At 43.9% G+C, this 23,712-nt stretch overlaps 2 protein-coding genes across 2 annotated transcripts; one reads left to right on the forward strand and one right to left on the reverse strand.

Annotated features, from left to right (window-relative positions):
• Positions 1-745: 745 nt before the first annotated feature.
• On the forward strand, positions 746-13,314 carry aadac (arylacetamide deacetylase). The gene is made up of 5 exons (XM_085243610.1): positions 746-1,377; positions 2,717-2,945; positions 3,493-3,562; positions 5,382-5,553; positions 10,940-13,314. Exons 1-5 carry the CDS (start codon positions 1,237-1,239, stop codon positions 11,552-11,554), a joined length of 1,227 nt encoding a protein of 408 aa, XP_085099736.1. The 5' UTR covers positions 746-1,236; the 3' UTR covers positions 11,555-13,314.
• Positions 13,315-14,642: 1,328 nt separating this feature from the next.
• Positions 14,643-21,815, reverse strand: LOC146559834 (succinate receptor 1-like). The gene is made up of 5 exons (XM_085244858.1): positions 20,972-21,815; positions 20,759-20,887; positions 17,310-17,358; positions 16,026-16,105; positions 14,643-15,784 (listed from the first exon to the last, which is right to left on the reverse strand). The coding sequence occupies exons 1-5, from the start codon at positions 20,981-20,983 to the stop codon at positions 14,831-14,833; spliced, it is 1,224 nt and encodes a 407-aa protein (XP_085100984.1). The 5' UTR covers positions 20,984-21,815; the 3' UTR covers positions 14,643-14,830.
• Positions 21,816-23,712: the final 1,897 nt, after the last annotated feature.

A 23,712-nucleotide genomic window follows, 5' to 3' on the forward strand; every position in this document is an offset into this window, starting at 1 on the left:
TAATTTCTCAGATGAACCCTATAGAGAAATCAAACTATTTCAGACCAAGGCTTTAGGATATGGATTTATTATATGGATCATTTCATTTAAAAACATAAACAGCTAGAGTTTGCAACTTTGACAGCAAAGGGGCTCCTCATTATTTACTGACCTCAGCTTCCCCGTGTCTCTTATTTGACCAAATGCAATGAAGTAATGTAATGAAGGCTGGCCCTCATCTTCTTTTTCTCATCTTGATCCAGGATGATCCAGCTGGCATCAGCCTTCTTTTGTGTTCAGAAAACTTGACAGTGCACATGCTAGGGTAGCCTTCACTACTGGCATTGCTCCAGTGTTGGTTTGAACGGTTTTGTTTTAATAAATTCCATCTGTCTCGAGTACATCTCTTGTGACGCCCCACTTCTGTTGAACCAGTTTGTCACTTTTTCTACACAAAGATATACCCATGAAAATAAGATAAACTAAACCAAAAAGTCCTGCATCTGCACATTTTTCTTCCCATTGCTGCAGCAAGCACCAAATCGTCCCTCCTGCAGCGTTTGCAAACGTGAGTGCATCAGAGAGTCATGTTGCTTTTGACAGTCCTACCAAGAAAGCAGACATCAGAGTTGGCTCCGTCACCAATTATATAATTAGCTTGGACAGCCTTGCAACCAAATCTGCAACAGACTTTAGCTGTGTCCATATAGAAGCTACACAGACTTTCTCCTCATATAAAGTCAACTGGAAAACTTGTAGCCGGGGAATGGAAAGAGTGAAAGGGAAAATGAAAAAAAAAGGGGAAATCTGAATCCACCAGCCATGTTTGAGGTACAAGCCACGACATTCGTGCATCAGGTGCATCTTAGCATAAAGTTTAGTCGCGCGCCCCGTGTAATCTAGCGATTAGAAGGCACCTGAGGAATTTGAGTTGTAGGCCAAGGTGGGACGGTTCCTGCCTCGTGAGCACACAGCGTGCGCGCTCCTGTCTCCATATCACTGACACTTCAATTAATTCTGCTGCTCCACGAGACAGACACGCACTAAGGAGCCCACTGGAGCATCGAGAAAAGCTCAGAATTTGCGCACAGATGACCACAAAATGACACCGAGCGCTCGCTGTAGAATTTAGCTCGCGTGGATCCAAGAATTGATTCCGCGAGTAAGCTTAGTCGCGAAGCGAAGTGACTTAAAACAAGCGCAACAGCCCGTTTGTTTTGCACCCCGCAGTTTGTGGCCAGGGACCCACGCTGGAAAATGAGGCTGGGAAGCATAATTTTATTCGTCGCTTTCTGCTCTTTCACCGCTTATTACGTTTACGAGCCCATTCCCGAGGAGATAGAAGAGAGATGGAAACTCATGCTGACCAACTCTTTCTTTAGAAGTCTCAGCCATCTGGTAAGAAAAATAAAAAATAAAAGAACTATTCTTGCCGTCTATCTTGATAATCTGCTCTGCTGTTACTGAAATACAAGCCCAAAGAGTGTAGGCTCTTCAGTATTGTGGATGTATGAACACACCTTTCTGATCACTTTAATGCACTGTATGTATGTCATGTAGCCATAAGCTGAGAAACGGTAGGTAAACTGCCTTTGTTCTCTGAGCAGCTAAGGTGGCAGGTTAAACGTTTTGTTTTTTTGCTGATGTAGATGCACATGCTGGTTACACCAGATTATGTCAAATGCTAATCCATGTTTTGTATAGTCCTGCTCACCTGTTCTAATAATAGAACCTATCAAGGGAACCCGTCTGCGTTTATGACGGATAAGACGCCCGTGGTTTACTGTAGCCCATTGTGCTACGGCTAATAGAGGTGGATTTTTTTTTTATTGTCTTCAAATGCGGTTTGCATAGATTAGTGTTGCACCATATCATCAGTAGTAGTGTAGTTTTAATATAATGGTTAGTGGATTTATTTTGGAACACCTTTTTTTCTTATTAACATCCTAAGTATTAAGTAAATCTTAGTGCTGCACTTGTTTTTAATATTGATTATTATGCAGTTAGAAAAAAGGTGCAGTCTACTACCTCGAACACCACAGGACAATTCTGTTATTAAACTAGAGATAGTGGTATCTCATTTTTCCCTTTTAACATGAGAACATGAGAGTTACAAAAAATCATCTGTTTTGGAGATGTAATGACCATTTTGTAACAAAATCCTGAATTTTGATTTAATACTAAAATGTTTAGTACACATCACTTTGGTCTTTGTAATGTCAAGAAAGGGACCCCTCTTGTGTTTTTTTTTCTTTCTTTTTTTTTCTTTGTTTTTTTTTAATAAAACTACTGCCTGACAGGAGCCCCTGATGGTACTCGTCCTAGATGACTCTGATTAGGTTATTGTGGGCACATCAGCTGATTACCCTGAAGCCAGCTTTCTACTGCTTCAGCAAGCAGACATAATGGAGTACCAGTCATGCTTTTATTTCATTTAGATATGACTTCTTTCAACGGTTAACTTTAGGGGACTTGACATTTTGCCAGACAGCGTTCTTGTGACTCCTTGTTTCTCTCGCTTCCTCCTTATCATGGTCACAAGTTTGGCATATTTGACCTTTTCTGTTTTGAATATTATGGATGTTAGGCTGGCATAAGTGTACATAGTATAAGCCTGTTTATCCTAACATTATCATTTGTACAAAAGGTAGCAGAGATGGGTCATGTTTCACAAACACTAACAAATTATGTGATGTGTTTTTCTCTACACCTTACATTTGCCTTTCTCCATTTCCAGGCAGACATAAGCGAATTACTGGGCCTGAAGGACTACATGGGGGTAATGTACTTCATTACTCTTTTAGAGAAGATTGCACCTGTTTCTGATGAGCATGTCAAGGTGACAGAAGAAAAGTTTGATGGAGTAGAGGTGGTGTTATATCAGCCAAAGCACCGAGGTAGTGACACAGACCTCAGGAGAGCAATCATATACCTGCACGGTGGAGGATGGTGTCTGGGGAGTTCCAGTAAGTAGTTGGGCTGGGCTCTGTTCTCCTTTATCACACTGAATAATGACTCTGTGGCTTTTAAAGGTGAACTGAAAGATGAACACATTGTGTGTTCATCTCAGAATATTACCATTGTTATTTCAAGAGAGTAGTGGTGATATTCTCTGATTGATTGATTGCGGTTCATGACATTACAGCTTCATATCGACTCCCAGTGGCTGGACTGTGACAGGATCATAAATAATGAACAAACTGTGAATCACAAATCACAAAGCTTTCAGTTTCCTGAGGAAATAACATGCCTTCTGCAAGATCGGTGGGGACCTCAGGGGGTGGTTACCCTTGCTAATCCAAAGACGAGACATGCAGTTTGACACATCTCAAGCTGCTCGTGCAATCTGTTAAAGGCCTTTCACAATTACAGTAACATGAATCTTTCCAGGAAGTATTGCTAAGCTGAATGCCAGGTTCATCTCTCTTACTGTAGCATCAAATTTATGAAATTTAATGCGATGTATTGTATTACTTAAGTCTTTTTCATCCTGCTTTTCTACTATCTACTTAGGAATGAGTCCATATGATCTCCTGGCCAGAAAAGTCGTCACTGAGCTCGATGCTGTGGTTCTTTCAGTGGAGTAAGTATTTCGTATTTTATAGTCATGTATATTGTTGTGAAAAAAGAGGTATTGCTGAAGCAGTATTTTTTGTTTTTTATGGCATTATTTAAATTCTTTTTTGTTTGTGGTATTAATAGATCTCATCCTCTTCCCCCGACTTTTCCCCTGTTGCTCATACACAATTTTCTTTTGTCACGTCCCCGTCATCCCTCATTAGTCACAGGCTAGATTGAAGTGATGATGCTGTTAAGCTCTCCATTTTTCTTTTTGTTTGGGACTCTGTAAGCCTTTTCCCCATCATAGCACTTCCACTGCTATTCTTTGGCACACCCGGCTCCTTGTCTGTGTGTGTGTTTGCTAATACTAACATTATCCGCTAAATAATTTTTTTCACCTTTTAAACATCTTTTTAGATATGGGTATTTCTACCTCTTAAAATGTAGATTTTCATAGTCATGAAACCAACCCACTGTGTAGTAAAGTGGACAGCGTATGGGTTTGGGGTGTGTAGGGTATTTCCTTATCTGGCTCATCTGAATTCCTTTCTGCTTTTTGCCAGTGGTTCAATGCGTAATTGAAGCATTAGTGAGTCTCAGGGTCAGCCATGCGTAACATTTGGCAAATAGATTAAAATACTTGTAGAGATGACACCAGCACTGCAAAGGTCAGAGCAAAACAAAACCGTTTATTGTGTCAACCATATTTCAGCATCGTAGAAGCAGTTTGCAGCAGCTGTAGTTGTGAAGTGATTGTTTGATTCTGGACATGGGCTATTTATAGCTGGCTGTTGTCGCGAAATCAATCAATGTAGAGCAGTGTCACAAACCACGGAGGCCCCAGAAAAGTGCAATCAAACGTTGAGTTTATTAACAGCCCGGAGAAAACATCAACATATGTCTTCTGACCAAAATACATGTTGTGGGTACACGCCCCCCCATGGCGTCAATGACAGATTAAAATAGGTTCCAGACATTAGTCACAGTTAATCGTACATTTTTAATAGCTATAAGCAGACATAGAACTTCTCTTTTCTATAACACCTTCCATACAAGGTAATAAACTTCAAGCCCTCAGGGTCTCTGAGGCTAATTATCGACTCTGATCATCTGTTACCAAGTAGAATAAAATATAGTAAGACACCAAATGAGTTAAGGCCTCAGGCCGGACACATTCCTAGATTATATGTATTATATGTACTGTAAGCATGCATTGCAGTTATCCTTCTATGTTCTAGTTTCCCTCAGCATGTATCACCTGGACAGTCACGCCAGTGAAGCTTAAGAGCCTTAATGAACCGAACATCAACTCAAAATAAGCACAGATATGCAATGTGTATAAAATACTTCTAACCGTACTTGTAATAAAAGTTAACACAATGGAAGGATCCTCAAATGGACATCTTCAATAAACAACTGTAATGCAGTATCAATACTGTCAGAAATATTAGATGAAATAATGCTGTAAAGAATGTTATTAATGCAATTATAATGATGCAGATTATATGGCAGCAATAAAAGAATTTCTGTATCTCCACACTGTGCACGCTTATGCAACCAGATATATACTTTTTTTATTATTATTTTTCCTTTTCCTTGAGTTTTTCATTACATAAATATTATATCCATTGCACATTATGTAAGTTATAGTTCAAGTTAATAACTAAATGGCAATAAGTTCGTTTCATTTTTATAACCTTTCTATACTCTGTCTCTTTATTGCCTATTCAGTTTAAAAGATGTCTGTTTGTCTTAAAAAAATAATTAAATTTTTTTTCCAACGTGTTTTGTTTGCTGAAATATTGTCTGTAAACATGACTTAAATAGTTAACTCTGCTCAGGTATCGCCTTGCTCCAGCGCACCACTTCCCAATCCCCTATGAGGATGTTTACCGTGTGGTCAAACATTTCCTCCAGAAGGGGGTGCTGGCCCAGTATTATGTGCACCCTGGACGCATTGCTGTGTCTGGGGATAGTGCTGGGGGGAACCTGGCAGCTGCAGTCACCCAACAGGTACTGTTTTTTTTTTTACTTTTGTTTCTAACATCGAATCTGTTTTCCTGTTCATGAGGTGGCAGAAGAATAGGTTATTGAGTGACTGTGTGATAAATAGTATTCTCTTACCCTGAAACAGAAGACTGTTCCTGTCTTCGATCTAAGTATTGGCATCTTTATATTCAATTCAAGTTTTTCAATTATATATATATATATATATATATATTTTAGGGGTGCAACGATATTCGTATCGATATTGAACCGTTCGATACAGTGCTTTCGGTTCGGTACGCATATGTATCGAACAATACAACATTTGTAATTTATTTTATCAACTTTCCTTCCGACGATGCTGTCTGTGTTGAGCGCTCAGTGAATCTGCGTTCGACTACTCCGCCTAGGCTGCACTGTCGAGCGCAGATCCACTGAGCGCTCAACACAGACAGCATAGTCAGAAGGAAGAGCGCAGGGCAAGCTAGCAAGACACATGGACCTCCCCCACCCTCATTCAGATCTGGCGTTTGGAATTATTTTGGTTTTCATGTGACGTATGACCCTGAAGGTAAGCGAGTCATGGACTAAAGTAAAACAGTATGTTGGATGTGCCATGCAATGCTCAATTACATGGGTGGGAGCTAGTGTGTTAGCGCAGTTAGCTCCTTAACGTGTTGGCCGTCTAGCCCCACACACGGGGCGATCGGCGGTAGCTCGTTAACGGAGATTTGCCGTGTTGTGGCGTTAAGGTCATTTCAACGAGATTAACCTGAAAGCACTAGTGGGAACACAACGAATATGACTCCACATTTACGCCGACATCATCCTAGTGCAAAGACAAAAACAACAAGCATGCTACTAACTTTAGCCGAGTCATTTAGACAGCTGTTAGCACGTGATTCTCCTTATGCTGCTGAGAATATAGCCCAGAAGAAGCGGATAGTATAGCTTTTATTTTGGAAAGAGACATTTCTCTGTAATAAACTCTCTTGAGTGATTCCTCAATCAGATACAGGGCTTGCAATATCGCTAGCCCGACGTCCTGGGGCTAGCGATTTTTTTCAGTCGGGCTACCAAAATCTATCTCTGCCCTGCCCGTCGGGCTATTGTAGGAAAAATATATGTCAATGCTTTTGCATTCTTTCAGAAATGTAGCTGGGTAATTATGTCATTGGCATCTGTGAGCCACTGTCAATATGTGACATATTGAAATCGCATTTGAATTTGCGCTTGTTTTTTTGCTTAAACATGTGAGAGGTTGATCGCGCAGAGAATCGCTGAGCTTATGTGAGTGCGTGTGTAAAAGCAGCAGTATATATATATTTTAGTTCTGCTGAGCCAAATAAGACAGGTCAGGGTGAAGAAGTGACAGCCAAAGAAAAGCTTACCACAAAACGGAGAAGTTATGACAAATCAGACTATAAGGCAAAAAGAAAGTGCAGCTTTATGGTTTCATGGACAAAATAATTTCTGTGGCTGCAATATGACGAACTATATAACCAGGGCTGCACATAAGTGGTCCGCAGGTGCGCATTCGCTGTCAAAATAAAAAACACGCACAAGGGTTAGGGTTAAATTTAAAAACTGTACTTTTGAGTTAAAATATAAATTTATAATTTTAATAAATGAAAAATTAAAAAGGCATGAACATTTTTTTTGTATCGAAAAAATATCGAACCGTGACACCAAAGTATCGAACCGAACCGTGAATTTTGTGTATCGTTGCACCCCTAATATATATATATATATATATATATATATATATATATATATATATATATATATATATAGATAGTGCCAAATCACAACAAGGAGCTTTATATTGTAAGGTAAGTTCACTAATACAAAGAAAACAGAGAATAACTCAGCAATCATATAACCCCCTACGAGCAAGCACTTTGGCAACAGTGGGAAGAAAAAGAAAACTTTTAACAGAAAGAAACCTCCAGCACAAATGAGCCTTATATCAAGAACCTACATCTGAACACAGCCAAGACCAAGGAGATGGTAATCGACTTCAGAAGAACAAAGCGATCTGAGATCTTCTACCGCTCACCATCGAGAGCCTTCTGACCTACTGCTGTACTGTGGAGGATAAGAGGAAACTGCAGCAGGTGGTGATGGCGGAAGAGCGGGCAATTGGCACTTCACTAACCCCCCTCAGAGAAATTTATACTGGCAGACTTCAGTGAAAGCCAGTATCATCATCAAGGACCCCTCGCACCCTGGACACTCACGTTTTTTTCCATCCTCCCCTCTGGTAAACACTACAGGTCGATCAGATCAAAGGCAAACAGACTCAAAGGTTTCTACCCACAGGCTGTCACATGCTCTACCTCCAACCTGATTGAAGGTTAACTGTGCTGTTAACATTTATGGGAATTTCAACTGTTTTAAAAACTGTATTTATTTACTGTCTCGGAGGCCACACCGAGACAGCACCGGTGGGCGGCCACGTGGCCCGTGGCCGAGACGAGACAGTTCAGATGGGCGGCCACGTGGAAGGCGGCAGCGACCACTAAGCCGGTCCGGTGGGTGGCCGCGGCGGGTGGCCGCGGCGGTCGAGATGAGACTGTTCCGGTGGGTGGCCGCAGCTGTCGAGATGAGACTGTTCTGGTGGGTGGCCGCGAGGAAGGCGGCGGCGGCCACTGAGCAGGTCCGGTGGGCGGCCGCGAGGAAGATGCCGGCGATGACGGCCACTGAGCAGGTCCGGTGGGCGGCCGCAAGGAAGACGCCGGCGATGACGTCCAGAACATGGCTGGCGCGACGACGCGGCAGCCGCAGGACCAGGCAAAGCAGAAGCCGAGGCCGGACCAGGCGAGGCAGCGGCTGAGTCTGATGCCGGACCAGGCGGCGCAGAAGCCTCTGGCTGAGGAGCGGCCGGGCCAGCGGGCGCGGAAACCCCTGGCTGAAGAGCGGGAGAGCTCACAGCTGGCTCTGGGTGCTGTGGCTGCAGGTCCGGGAACTGAACGGGATGGTGGACGGGCGACTGGGAGACAGGAGGCGACTGGACTACAGACTGGACAGGAGCAGACTGGACTGACTGGACTACAGACTGGACAGGAGCAGACTGGAGGACAGGAGGAGACTGAACTACAGGGGACTGGAGGGCAGGTGAGTGAACTGACTGGACTGAGGAGACTAACGGATAAACAGAGGTCGGTGAGGCTAATGGCTGAGCTGAGGTTGGTACAGCTGATGGCTGAGCTATAGACTGAGCTAATGAGGGAGATAAAGCTATAGCCTGGGCTAGTAAAGCTGGTGCCTGAGCAGGGGACACTTCAGCCAGCCTAACCAGGGATAAAGCTAGTGCGTGAAAGGCTGGATCAGGTGGTGGATGAAGTGGTGGGCTGATGAGTAAGCAGGCTAGCTCTTCCGAGCCTCCGGAGCATGAGGGCACTGGCTGGAGAGCTTCGGCTGGGCCTCTGGGATGGTCAGGTTGGATTCGGGCTGCCCTCAGCCTGGGTGCTGGGACAGGCACGGGAGGTGGCTGGACACCACTCACCCCCACCTGAGAAACAGAAGCGGGTGTGGAGGTAGACTGGGTCGCAGCTGCCCTCCTCCTGGGAGCTGGCACTGGTGTGGGTGTAGACTGGGCCCTAGCCATCAGAGGAGGTGAAACGGCTGAAGGGGAAGGCCGAATCTGGTGGGAAATGGCTGAGTAACGGGTGTGGAAATAGTGACGGTGTGTGTGTTACTGGCAGGTTTATTGGGGATTGTTCTGGTTTTTCTGCCACCACTATTTACAGTCTTTGGAGCAGAGCAGAAAAACTCTTCCCAGTCCACGTCCTCGTCTAGGAGGGAGACTCCCCATGAATCAGAAGTGAGTCTATTGTGCGTTTTAAGTGAATAATCAGATGGTGAGTGCGAAAAACAGGCACTGGAGCTCACCATCGGGAGTGGCTGAAAGTAGTCAGTTTTATGGCGGCGTGTGCGCCGCTTTCTCCGGGAAGAGGAAGCGGCCGGGGTAAACAGCAGAGCCTCTGGCGCGGTAGCCTCCGTTGACCCGAGGTGGGAGGCGTAGCCGCTGTGCCGTGGCAATGGTGGAGGTCCGGCAAATGAGGCGGCGGGTGTGTGAACGAGGAGCGGAGTGGCGAGAGAGGGAGCGGCCGAAGCGCGGCGTGAAACGCCCACACTCCGCGGCAGATGCTCCGGTGCATGGGAGGTAGCAGGTGGGTGAACGCGGCGTCTCCGAGGCCCGCCCAGAGCCAAGCGAGTACCCTCGAAGACGTGCTCTCGCTCCGCGAAGAGCCGCTGTCTCTCCTTGAGCTTTTCCGCCCACAAGGAGAGCGCTACCTCCTGCCGCTCGTAGAGGTCCGAGTCCGCTGGGTTCCAATCGTGTCTTCATGGCACGGGTCGTGTCATTCTGTCAGGCGTTGCGTGGAGGCGAGGAAGAAGGAACCCAAATACAGGACTGGCAGGTAGGTGAGGTTTATTATAAGGAGTGGGTGAACGGACACTGACTGGACAACTGAATGGCGGACTGAACTGAGGGAACACACAGGAAGGACAACATAACATCAATGACATGACAGTGAACGAGTAGAAACAGAGGGCTTAAATACACAGACTGATGAGGATGATAATGAGAGACCGATGAGTACACACCTGAACATAATCTGGCTAATGACACTAGACGAGCTGACACAGGAAAAGCAGGAAGTGAGCACATGGAAGTGGCAAAATAAACTGAACATGAACAAAACTGAAAACACTGGGTCACCGACCCAGGAACCCTGACAATTGCGAATCAATTCTTAGATACTTTATTTCAACTTTCGTACAGTTCACATACCTTACAAATACCATCACTGTTTTGTTTTTAGGAAAAAACAACCAAGGAACCTTGGTTCTTAAAAACACCTAAAATACAACCATCATACGACCTGTACCCTGTATATCATTTGGCCTTTAAAAACAATTGAAGTGGTTAACTGATAAATAAGAACTGTTACATCTAATGCGTCCGCTGCAAAGCAGTGTCTTTTGGGCGGCTGTAGCGTGGTGGCTCAATACCAAGTTACTTTGAAATGCCACTCAAAGTATCTCCGGGCAAGAAACTGAACCCTGAGTGAGTGTGTATGCGAAGGTGCTTAAGTATAGAAAAAGCACTGAGTGTGAAACTGTATTATCAAAAATGGCTCTTAGGCTTATAAATAACAGAAGTGTTATTTCTTTGAAAGGCATGAAGGCTGGTCAAGGACCTGTTTTTGTGGGCAGCTGTGTTAATCCAACATGCTTGCTACTTCCGCTATTTAGGTTTGTAGGTATTACAACACTGAAGTTAACAGGTCATTACACTTGAAGCCCAACAGAAAATACTGAAGTGAACTGAGTCAACCACAATGACACATGCATTTCTGGGCTAACATTTTAATCCTTTTTTCGTTCTCTCTTTCTGTCAAAACAGTTACAAAAGGAGCCGACTCAGCAGATTCAGTTAAAGGCCCAAGCACTCATCTATCCTGTGCTGCAGGCTCTGGACCTTTACACACCTTCATATCAGCAGAATCAGTACATGCCCATTCTGCCCCGCACTCTTATGGTGCGTTTCTGGAGTGAGTACTTCACCAGCGACAAAGCTTTTTTTAGAGCAATGATGGCCAACACCCACAACAACCCAGAGTCTTCAAGCCTGCTGAAGTTTGTCAACTGGAGTGCTTTTCTGCCAGAAACGTATCATAGGAAGTACAACTACAGTGCTCCCGCAGTTACCGAGGGAACAGTTGCAATGGATGGACCATCTCGATCTCTTGCTGATCCGAGGGCGTCGCCTCTGCTTGTTCCTGACGCAGCTTTACGCTCTTTGCCGAAGGCCTACATTCTGACGTGCGAGTATGATGTTCTCCGAGATGATGGGATCATGTATGCCACACGGCTCCGTGCTGCTGGCGTTGAGGTGACACATGAACATTATGACACAGGATTTCACGGAGCATTGATGTTCACCGTGTGGCCAACTGACTTCCTGATTGCACGTCGCATGACAGACAACTATATTAAATGGCTCAAGGAAAACTTGTAAAAGGTTGAGGATCAGTAGTAGTTATTCCAGCATTTCTTCACAATGCAAGAATGTTTTGATTGGGTGTAGACTTTTGTTTCTTGGCCGTGTCTCCTTTTCTGTTTTTGTGTGTATTTATTGAGAAACTTGTACGTTTTGTTGCAATTGATAGGAGTAGGGAGCAAAATTTTGAGAGGATAGAACATTTTCTTTCCAAATAGGGTGGCTTGAATGCAGCACAACACATGACGGCATCACAAAAGTACAATAATAGTGTTGTGTTTGGCTCAACAGGCAAATATGAGGGTAAAAATATCTGTGGACTTTCTTTGGCCTGTTATGGTTTTCCATCCACAACACCTCATATCTAGTTTGATCTTATGGCTTTAATTAGTAATGCATACCACTGAGAATTCTGAAATATTCCATTAGAGGTTTAAAGAATCCAGTGTAAGTTTTGACACAGCAGAAAAGAATTTTCACAACAGTCTGTTTAGCCAAAGTTAACATTTATCCAAGCTGCAGGTCACTGAAGCCTGAGGTGATGTTAGAAAATATCAAAAACACTGGCTTGCATAATCACAACATGTTTAAAACAAAAAAGAATGACTCCTTTTGTTGTGTATCCCTTACATGTAAATGGTGCACATAGAGTTGCTTATGGCAATACCCTTAATTTAAACTGCAGAATGAATGGCATTTTAATCTAATAAAAGGGGGAAAAAAACAACTTCAAATCCTCATCAGAAACTCATCTACTTGCTTTGTGCTTTAAAATATTTTCATTTCAAGGCTACAGGCAGTGAAATAAAATAATCCACATTCCATGAAGAATATTGGCATCTGTATATAAAGAGCATGCTGCAAAGAAAAGCTTCGCCATACGCATAAACACATTTTTGCTATAAAGCTTAGCTCAGTGTAAAGAAGCAATATGGCAAAAAAGAGGAAAAATATCTGGAGCCTTAACCTTTACCGATTATTACAAGTCTCACTTCCTATAATATGAGCTGATAATTTTTTATGGTAGTACATTATGTAAATAAACTACTTTACATTTGGAAAACCAGAAAGTGCTCTCATTTGGGAACATAGAGTCATAAATATAAAGTCGCCATATCAGGAATGTAGCATGTAGAGTTGTTTTTGCTTCATACGCAATAAGCAATGGTTCAAAGACTAGGGCACTTAGCTGGAGTTGTAAGTACAAGACCATTTGCCAGTTTGGTGAACAGTATGTAGGTGCGATTAAAGAGTTGGTAATTTGGCTTTCTATGCACGTCTGATTGTGTTTTTATGACAGTTGTTTGTTTGTCTTTGACTTTTGTTTTTATCTCTAACATACACAAGAAGTTGAGTTGCTTTTTCTTTTAGCAATGGTGAGGTGACTTTAGACTGATCACCTGTCATTAGAGCATTACTGTTTCCTCTCTCTTGAGTGACACCACCTCTGTGACTTCTGTACATATGGGAGATATCCAAATAACAAGCTGAAGTTAACACTATGCCTTTCTGGTCTGAAAGTTTTGAAATGTGTATGAAACTGGGCACAGTATGTCTTCATTGATTTTTAGCTTCTTTTTTTTTTTCTTACCAACATTGTTGGTAAAAAAAAAAACACATTGCAACATTTCAAGTTAACAGACAAAGCTAGCTTATTTCCTCAAACAGCTCCACTTGCTCAATTGTCAATATAACAGTTTCTATTATTTGTCCTGGGTTTCCTTTGTTAGGTGCATTTTTTTTTAAAGCTATATGACAATAAATTTACTTGATCCTTACTTTGGCTCCTGGTTAATTGTACTTGATTTGCTAGCACTAACACCATCTTCACCAATGACAAAATGTTCCAGTAATTAAATGTTGCAAGAATCAAACTTTCATGAAGCTTAATAGCTTAATCTGTAATTTCAAATGTCAAATACAACATTGATTTTAGGATTTTGAGAGTAAATGTTTGAAATGCATTCCGGCATTTAAATTAAATAACTGTACTCAACATACAGAAATCAGGATAAAACCTTTGTAAATGATACCCATGATGCCTCTGTGACGTTGGTGGTCTGAAATGTAATATTCCCAGAGAATTTACTGTTTTAGTATATCACCAAATCATATTATAAGTAATATAGAGCTTCAGGCGTTATATTTGTCCTGGCATACTTTCATCTCTTTTTTTCCTGTTTGCTCTGTCTCAATATCAGGAAGGTAGTCCAGGCTAAATAAAATGATAGGTCAAGCATGGTGTGGTTAGTCGTGATGGGCATAAAATCCTTGCATGAGACGCCTCTATGATTCAATTTTTCTAGTTGGATTTTATCGTGTTAGGTTTGATAATCAAGTTACCGAACATGCATTTCTTTGGCACATGGAGAACATGCAGCATTTACATGGGAAAGACCAACTTGACCAGACCAAAATTGTTCGAATTTAAATCATTCTTGTTGATTTAGACTATGTCAGCCAGATGTTTACATACTATGGTTTATTAAGTGAATACAGGAACTGAAACTGTGTAATTGATACTCATTGTGTCATTCCACACCCAGCTCATCTCAGACTACGGCATTTGCTTCTAGTAGATCGTGCAAATTTTTTTTTCCTTTTTGTAACTTTTGTCCAGTTATTTAATCAAAATTCATTTAAATATATATTAATTTAACCAATACTCCCTTTAATGATTTGTGGAGAAAATGTTGAAGTCTAGGTAATAATAAAAGAGCAGACAGTTTTTAATAGTGTTTATTAGCTTAAGAAGCTATATGGCACTATAATGTGCAAACATTCCCAAATAAGACGTAACAATGATGAAGCAATGCAAAGTTAAGAGTTTCAGCAAATGTGACAAACTTTCATTCATACTTTTACTTCAAGAATATGCTATTACAACTTTTTATTACTTAATAATAATATAATATATATATGTGTGTACACACACACACACACACACACACACACACACACACATATATATATATATATATGTGTGTGTGTGTGTGTGTGTGTGTGTGTGTGTGTACACACACACACACACACACACACACATATACATATATATATATATATATATATATATATATATATATATATATATATATATATGGGTGTGTGTGTGTGTGTGTGTACGTATATATATATATTTGTGCATCACTAAAGGAAGCAGTGATATGAGGAAAATACAAAAAGAAATATAGAAAATAAAATAAAGAAACTACAAAGTAGGTCTCATTGATGTACAATGGATGCTATGCTGATATTCTTTTTTTTTTTTTTACGTACAGTAAGTTTGTAGTTTACTCATGAAGGGTTTTTTTGCACCACTGTTTTGCTGACTATATTTCTAATCTTAGATTCTAGGAGGTCTCTGAACTTGTCACCCATGAGGAAGTAGAAGATGGGGTTGATTACGCTGTGAAAAAAGGCTATAGGTCGGGTCAAGATATAGATACTCTTTATGTGCATCCGTGTGCAAATCTCCAGTCCTGCCCAGTCTTGCATAGTTGCTATTGACACATTTCTAAGCACATGGTAGGGAGTGTAGAGAACCAGAAATAGCGCTGCCGCTGATGCAACCACCTTTAGAGGCCGCTTGTATGATGATGCCGTGCTGCGCTGCAGAGCCCTTTCCTGGACACGCAGTAGGTGTGCTATTTGGTAGGAAAAAACACAAAGTCCAAACAGAGGGAGAATATAACCTGTCACTGTCAGCCCCAAGCTGTAGCCAAGCACACTGATATCTCCCTTCAGACTGCCAAAATCTCGGCACATGGTCCAATTTTTTTCTTTTAGGTCCTGCACCATCAGCGTTATCATTGGGGCAACTTCAATGCTGACAGCTATCCAGCTCAACCCTGTAACAATCAGAGCTGTTCGTGGCCTGAGCAGATAATGGTTCCTCATTGGATACTTTATGAGCAGGAAGCGGTCCATGCTGAGCCAAACCATAAAGAGTATGGAGGAGTAAAGATTTACATGCAGGACGTAGCGGTTGATAACACAAACATAGAGATTGCTCTCTTCCTTGTGATTTGAATAAAGGTAGCAGAGGCGTGGCAATGTGGAGAGGAAAATAAGGTCTGAAACCGCAAGACTGAAGAGGTAAATATTGCAGCTCTGCCACTGTTGTAAACAAAATATATAACCAAGTACAACCAGCAGGTTGCCAAGGAAACCAACAGAGAACTCAATTCCATAAAATGTTGGCAGGTAATAGGTCTCCAGTGCCTCAACTATCTGCGTACAATTAAGCACCTGTAGCAAAAGAGGAATACAGAGAAGACAGGAGTGAAAGAAGGAGAAAGGAAGAGGACAAAGGCGAGGATTGGGGCAAAATGAGAGAAAAAACAAAGTAAATTATTTATTCAAACTAATTTATCCAGTCAGTTATATCAAAGTCTTACATTCTGGAAAAGAAAACTTTAAGGAGATCTCCTTAACTCAAACTGAACACATTGAGCACAATACACATTATATTTGTAAAGATAAGACTTACCATGGTGTAGTTGTTTTGAAAGCTGCTGTTAGCGAGGATATGATGTGCGGTAGTGAGCAGGTGCAACCTCCCTCTGTACACTGGAAACAGTAAACACAGAGTAGTCAGGGTACTGGTGCCACGAATATGACATAAATAGCCATTTCATTTATGGTTTAAGTACACAAACACTTTGCGAGTTATTTGCATTTACAGCGTGGAAATATGATGGACGCCCAAGAAAACATGACTATATAGAATATAATTTTCTTATCAAAAGCTCAGATGAGCTCGCCTCCATTATTACCAGCATGATATTGAAACAAGGGTTGGAAAAAACGAATTTTTTAAATTTTATTTTTCAAATTTTCAACCAAATCGAGTGTTTAAATTCTTCTGAATTTTCGAAAAAAATGTAAACATTTGCATTCAATTGATGAAGACTCGTATAGTTTTATTTGAAATCTTTCCTAATCTGAATAATAAAATAAACATATTTGAGTCTATTTTGTCAACACATATTTCTGCTTGAATATTTATATTGTCTGATTACAATGCACGACTGCTTGCATCACTGTAATATATTCAATATTATTATTATCTATGAATTGATCCCATAGGCTGCCTTTACAAACATTTGTAAAATAATAAGTTGTTCTGAAGAGCTCACTGAACTCAAGTGTGGGAAAAGGAAACCACTGTTGCAACATGTCAGTTTGTGCAACTGTTTTTTTTCCCTTTCCGACATTCGTAATGATAATTTCTAAATAAAATTATTGCAAAGTGAATCATTTATGACCCACAGTGACTCAGCCATGATGTGACAGACCGCATACAGTTACAGAGCAGGTTCACTGAGTGCTGTTTCAAGATAAAACCTCCATGTCAGTTCCACCGGATTATCCGACAGTACATTCTCCAATGTTATTGATGCTCAAAAGTTAGTTACTGAAGGTCTTATTTTCCCATATTGAAAAATTATAATTTTAGAACACATCATGTGTGTGTGTCTTGGTTAAACCACAATATCAATAGAAGTGTGAAAATAAGATTTTTTTCGCCCTTTCTCAGCCACGCCTAACTAAAGTTGAGACTGTCTTCTTTATATGTAAACAAAGCAACAATGTGTTTAAATCTGAAAAACACATCATCAGTGGATTTGGTTAAAGCACAGCATCCGTGTATAAAGAAGATATTTTCATCCATTTAATAAAAGTTGAAGCTATATGCATTTTATGTTAAAACAGCAACAATGTGTTAAAATGTGAAATCACACTCATTGCATGATTCTATAATTTTACTTACAGTCTCCTTTGAGCTGATGGTCTTGCTTGGTGGCTTCTGGCAGTCCTGACTAAAATGGCAAAATTCATAAAAAATTAATCAAAAATGTTTTTATTTCATTGTTTTTTGTCTAGTCATCCAATGCTACTTTATTTTAGTATACAGAGCTATTTCCCTGGAATTTGTTGTTCAAACGTTAAAGGTGTAAGTTCTAAGAGCACTGAAATGTTTTCTAGAAGGTATTTTTGAGTCACTGTATGGTTATACTTGTTCATAAGAAGCTGCAAAAATTTCAGTCACGTACATCTTGCATCAACCAATAGTTGAGTTCCTTTTTAGTTAGAGCATGATTTTCAAAAGAACTCTTTACTCACTTCAGAGTAAACTCACACTTCCTCTTTCTGTATTATAAATAATGTTGTCACTTCTACCTCTTCTTAAAGTCAATAAAGAGTTCTTTTACTGATGGCATGAAGTTGGCTTTAATGTTAGTTGTAAGATCTTGGGGTTGTTACAGCTTCACCTTGATCACAAACTACGCCACCGTCGAACTAAAACATAACATAAAATCCAATGAGATAGTAAGACGAGTGAATTAAAGACATAAAATGATCTATATAACATACAAACATACCTCGCTGGCTGACCCATGCTTTGAGGCAGAAATGAGCACTTTACAGATACTTTTAGGAAACAACTTTCTCTGAATTAAATTGGCTTCTCTTGCTTCAACTTGCCATACTCACACATCAACATGGGCGTGCATCTCCCTCAGGTGCACCAGTGGAACCAAAATGCAGTACAATAGTTCCTACATGAGAATTTTCACAATAAATGACCTAATGGCATATAAAATATGCATAGTGCAAAACAAAATACATTAACTGAAAGTAAGGCAGTAAAAAATGTGTTATGTAGAACCCAAAATAATTTTTCTTCTCCACTATCAGTCACTCAATCAGTAGTGTGGATAATTTTAGCATGACATCCTCAAGCACTTTATTAATAAAGTGGCATGGTTTTGCACATGTTGAAAATGCCACATTCTCACTTCTAAATAAATTGTATGCAGTTTGAGCAAGTGTGCTACTTGAGTAGGCCATGTTGGAGGCATGAATTCATGGGACTATTACCTGTGCTAATACAATATTGGCTCAAATTCTTGCTAGTGGGCATCACAACGATTTTCTACAAGGCAGCTGGTAGACTATGCAATGTCTGACACTGCAAATGCATTTGTATGTAGGTGTAGTGAAGCATGGCTGTTTCTTACAACGGCCTCTAATTATCAGCTGGGGAGGAGTGGATGTTCGCGCTATCCTCCTTCATGCCACCACAATCTGGAAGAGCTCACACAGCTAAAGGACTTGGTTGCTCAGCTGCAAGCAGAAAATCGGCAGATGCGGCAAAAGCGAGAATCGGAGCAACCTGGAACCAGTGCTGCTTCTACGGGTTCATTAACCCATGGGTATTCTGCTATATTTAAGCTCCCGTGACTGAGAGACTGATTTATCTTCCTCGGGAGAGGTAGTGCCCATGGTTCAACGGTAAGACTGGAATAGGTATTGCCGAGTGGGTGGAAGAGGTGCAGGCCTGTTTGAGGGTACGACATCTTTCACCAGCCGACCAAACCCTGTTTATCTATGATCACCTGGAAGGCGAGCCCAGAGAAGAGATTAAATATCAGCTTCCAGAGGAGAAAGATGGTCGTGAAAAGATTTTGACTATTTTACAGGAACTGTATGGGTGTACTAAGTCATATGTTTCTCTGCAGGAGGATTTCTTTTCAAGATGACAGCAGGAGGGAGAGACATTACAGGAATTTTCACATGTTCTTATGTGTCTCATGCATAGGGTTGTGAAACAGTCCCCTCGTGATCTGCTGAACAAAGATGTCTTGCTTAAAGATCAGTTTGTTGAAAATGATTGTTTCTTACAAAGAGAATTAAAGCAGTATGTCCGCGGCCACCCTACTGCCACCTTGATGGATGTTCGTCGGGAGGCTATATTATGGGAGCGTGGAGGCATGCCAAGGGGCAGTAGGAATAGAAGTTACTCGGTTCCCCCGGTGTTAGGATTTCAGCACAGTGTCCAGGAGGTCCCTTTTAGAGGTAGTCTGGCAGGTATTGCACCCTATGAATCTAAAATACAGGAGTTGAAAGAGATTCTTAAAAGTCAGCAAGAGCAGTTGAATCAGCTCGCAAGGGGTCTTGCTGCTTTGAATAGTGCTTCCAAACCATATCCTGCCTCACGTAATAAGGCCATAATTTGCAGACAGTGCCAGAAGGTTGAGCATTTTGCCAGAGAGTGCCCTGGTGAGCCCACAGTCATGCCTGCTCAGTCAGCTGGTACAGCACCGCAAGCCAGTTCAAGTAATGTTGTTTGTTCTTCCATTCAGGAAAACTTCCGCCCCCTGAACCATTGAGCCGAGGTTAAGGTTAATGTTTAACCTGAGTCATGTGAAACATGTTCGCCGTTCACTTAGGCTCAGAGTCTGTAGTACCTGACCCTTTGCCCCAGGTTATTGGTAGGAAACCAGTAACACCCGTTGTCCAAGCCACTACCTCAGTCTTCCCTGGGTATGCATTGTCTGACCTTCATGTTTTGCAGGTGACTGACCCCATGATCTGGGAGTTTCTGCAGTTTTGGAGACAGGGGCCTGATGCCAAGGAATGTGGTTGCACTTCAAGGCTGACCCTTGGGTTGGTCAGGCAATGGCATAGGTTAGTGGAGCGGGATGACATGTTATATTGGATGGTCTGTCATCCTGGGAGAGAAGAGACGCTGCAGGTATTGTTACCCAAGTCCCATCAGGGTCAGGTTTTGCAGCAGCTGCACCAGGAGCATGGTTATCAGGGTGTTCGGAGAACAGTAGATGTGGTTTCTCAATGGTGCTCAATGGCCTGTCATTTTCTCAATGGATAGGGATGTATGGAAACACCCAACAGTGGTGCCAGGAGTGTGAGCGATGACGGTCGGCTAAAGATGCGCAAACCCATCCTAATGTTTATATGGGTCATTTGCCCGCAAATCCCTGAAGCTAATTGGTGTAAGACATGCCACGACCAGCGTGTAAAGGAAGTTCCCCTGCGAGAAGGTCAGTTGGTTTATCTGAAGGAAGTTGGGCTTAGAGGCCGTCATAAAATTCAGGATGTTTGGAGAACCCTCAATGTCCCCTGTGGTTTGCACAGATCCGCTGCCAGGTATTGCTGATGTCCAGAATGGTGTGGCCCCTTTACATAGGACTACTCGGGCTAATGCTGGGATGCCCTCAAATCCACATCATCTTCCCCAGGTCGCAGGAAGCACTGCAGGAAAGCTGCTCATTTAGTAACACCCTTAGAGAGTGGTAACAAGACTCTTACTGTCACGGTGTGGCATGGCACACCGTGGAAGGAGTGGGGAAGGAGGACCCAGGCGCGGTGCTCTATGTATAGACAGTGTTTATTTACAAAGTGAAACAACGTAACAATAAATCCCCGTGTTCTCCCAGACTCCAGTGTCGTGTCTCCCCGTGAATAGTCCGTGTTTCTGTGCTCTCTCCGCTCCCGTGTCAGCACCCCCCGGTGCTCGCTGCTCTCGTGTCTTCCACGCTGCTCCTGCGGGAAACATAAGACGCAGCCGTCAGGACACATACAACTGCGGGCATGCACACACACTAACTCAATAACAGGACGACTAACGTGGAGTCTCATGCAATGATCCCGCGTCGGTGGGAGCTCCAAGACTCTCCTAAGTAGCTCCCCCGACGAGCCCTGATCAGCGGCAGGTGTGTGGCTTCGGGTGTGGCCAGTCCTTCCACAGGGCCACACCCCTCAGGCCTGCAGGTGGCTGAGCTCCATCCTCCAAGCATACCCGCAGACGTACACACACACGCACACACACACACACACACACACATCTACAAGCATGGAGAAGAGCAGCAGCAACACCAAAATACATATAATAATGATAATAATAATATAATACATAACTGCTCAGGGATCCTGGGTCGCCCAGTCCCAGGACCCTGACAGTACCCCCCCTCTAAGGGTCGGCTCCCGACGACCCCAAAACCAAAACAAAAAACAGCACAACCAACCCAGGGCGGGCGGCGGGGGGAACCAGGACGGAGGGCCAGAACCAAAACAAGCAAAAACAACCAAAGAAAACAACCCCCCCAAGGTCACAGTCCCAGAGTCCAACCGCGCATCCAGCAGCGGAGCAACAAAACGAAAAAAAAAATGCCACAAAACAGTCACAGGCGGCCCATCAACATAACAAAAAGAGTTCAGGGGGCCTACCTCGAGTCCAAAGGCGGCGACATTGCAACTCCGGCGGACGGCCACGGGTCCGGCAACAGCAGAAAAACAGTTCTGGGGGCCTGCCACTGCTCCAGTAGCGGCGGCACTGCTGCCCCTCCGGTGGCAAGCCCTGGGCCCAGTAGCGGCGGCGCTGCTCCCCAGGCGGCCAGCCCGGGATCCAGTGGTGGTGGCGGCGCTGCAGCTCCTCCGGCAGCCTGCCCCGGGTCCGACGGCGGCGGCGCTGCTCCCCAGGCGGCCTGCCACGGGTCCGACGGCGGCGACGAAGCAGCTCCGGCGGACGGCCACGGGTCCGGTGGCGGCGGCGTTGCAGCACCCGCCTCAGCACAACCCACGATTCCCGATGTACTGGCCGGGCTGCAGGACGTGGCGGCCGGGCTGCAGGACGTGGCGGCCGGGCTGCAGGACGTGGCGGCCCCTCCGGCACGCCGACCTCCAGCTCTGGCCCAGCGGATCCCTCCGGCACGCCGAGCTGCTCCTCCGGCACGCCGGGCTGCTCCCGGGCTGCTCCTCCGGCACGCCGGGCTGCTCCCCCGGCACGCCGGGCTGCTCCTCCGGCTCGCCGAGCTGCTCCTCCGGCTCGCCGAGCTGCTCCTCCGGCACGCCGAGCTGCTCCTCCGGCTCGCTGAGCACCCGCTCGGGCACGCTGAGCTCCTCCGGCTCGCTGAGCTGCTCCGGCACGCTGAGCTCCTCCGGCTCGCTGAGCTCCTCCGGCTCGCCGAGCACCTCAGCTGGCGGTGCGGGCTCCTCCGGCTCGCCGAGCTCCTCAGCTGGCGGTGCGGGCGCCTCCGGCTCGCCGAGCTCCTCAGCTGGCGGTGCGGGCTCCTCCGGCTCGCCGGCTGGCAGTGAAAAAGATGTTGAAATGGTGGCTTCAGGCAGATGAAACGATGGCGGTGCTACAGCTGCAGATGGTGAAGCAGCGAGTGGCGTGGAGCCTTCTGACCGAGGTGATGTTGCTTGCACCGTCGGAAGGCTTACGGCAGCGTCATCGTCCACTGCAGAAAAACAAACAGATGGTGAGGGAAATGGAAAAGTGTCCTTATTACTCACCTCAGCCGGCTCTTGAGAAGTCGGCTGCGGTGAGGAACGCTGACGGCGCGAACGTCGTTTCCGTGTTGACGTCGGGGCCGGCGTCTCAGGCAGTGAATCCACCAGCTGTCCGAGCAGGTGAGCAGCCTGAGGAGGAGAGTGGAGGTGGAGGGTGGAAAGCAGAAAGTCCAGGACTACTGAATTAAGAGAGTCCACCAGCCAGGGGAATTTAAAAAGCATCTCCTGCAGCCGCCTCTCCACGGCGCGACGCAAATCTTCCGCAGGCTTCTCCCACCATAACTCACACATGCGGTAAATCTTGTCCATCACCAGTCCTTCCACAGGGCCACACCCCTCAGGCCTGCAGGTGGCTGAGCTCCATCCTCCAAGCATACCCACAGACGTACACACACACGCACACACACACACACACATCTACAAGCATGGAGAAGAGCAGCAGCAACACCAAAATACATATAATAATGATAATAATAATATAATACATAACTGCTCAGGGATCCTGGGTCGCCCAGTCCCAGGACCCTGACACTTACGGGCTTGTTATAATGTGGCATAGTAGGGTGGACCCTGACTACTGCTTCTCTCTGTTTCATTACAGGATCATGCTAAACCACTGCTGTCTTGTCTTATGGTCTTGTTTACTTGTTGTCCTGTTTCTACTTTTAATTCGGTTTATTCCAACTAGCGTCGGCATTTATTTGCCCCTTGTGTGATGGTATTTTACGCTTGATGGTGATGTTTTAAAGTGTGTTTAAAGGAGACTCTAGGATAGAATCTGTATTTGTTGTTTATTTTAGTTGTTTACTTTGTGTAACTCTTCTGTCCTTTTCTTTTGAGAAGGTCCGGCCGTTTGTGGGAGACTAGGCACGTGTGGTGGTTTCCCTTCCTCCAAAGAATGCATGTGTGTACACTGGGGTATAGGTATAACACACCGGTTAGATTGCAGTGAGGATTGCGGTGAGGTCGCACGGGTGAGTAGCGGGTGGCACACTGGGCACTCCTCCCTGTAGTCTGCCTCCAAGTGGGCAGTATTCCCCCTTTATATTTAGTTTACCTGTTTGTCAGGCTGTTAC

The sequence above is a fragment of the Mchenga conophoros genome, linkage group LG14 (genome assembly GCF_057382185.1).
Source record: "Mchenga conophoros isolate Kocher_MC1m ecotype Shallow Benthic linkage group LG14, M_conophoros_male_GT1.1, whole genome shotgun sequence".
NCBI classification, from domain to species: Eukaryota; Metazoa; Chordata; class Actinopteri; order Cichliformes; family Cichlidae; genus Mchenga; species Mchenga conophoros.

Bases quoted from the DNA above. Each gene is read 5' to 3' on its own strand.
- LOC146559834 (XM_085244858.1), bottom strand. The intron at 17,359-20,758 runs GTTACGTTGTTT...TTGCCATTTTAG, and splicing joins GGAGAACACGGGGATTTATT to TCAGGACTGCCAGAAGCCAC. The intron at 16,106-17,309 runs GTAAGTAAAATT...TACTGTTTCCAG, and splicing joins CCATCAGCTCAAAGGAGACT to TGTACAGAGGGAGGTTGCAC.
- aadac (XM_085243610.1), top strand. From the start codon at position 1,237: ATGAGGCTGGGAAGCATAATTTTATTCGTCGCTTTCTGCTCTTTCACC. The intron at 3,563-5,381 runs GTAAGTATTTCG...AACTCTGCTCAG, and splicing joins GCTGTGGTTCTTTCAGTGGA to GTATCGCCTTGCTCCAGCGC. The intron at 5,554-10,939 runs GTACTGTTTTTT...CTGTCAAAACAG, and splicing joins CAGCTGCAGTCACCCAACAG to TTACAAAAGGAGCCGACTCA.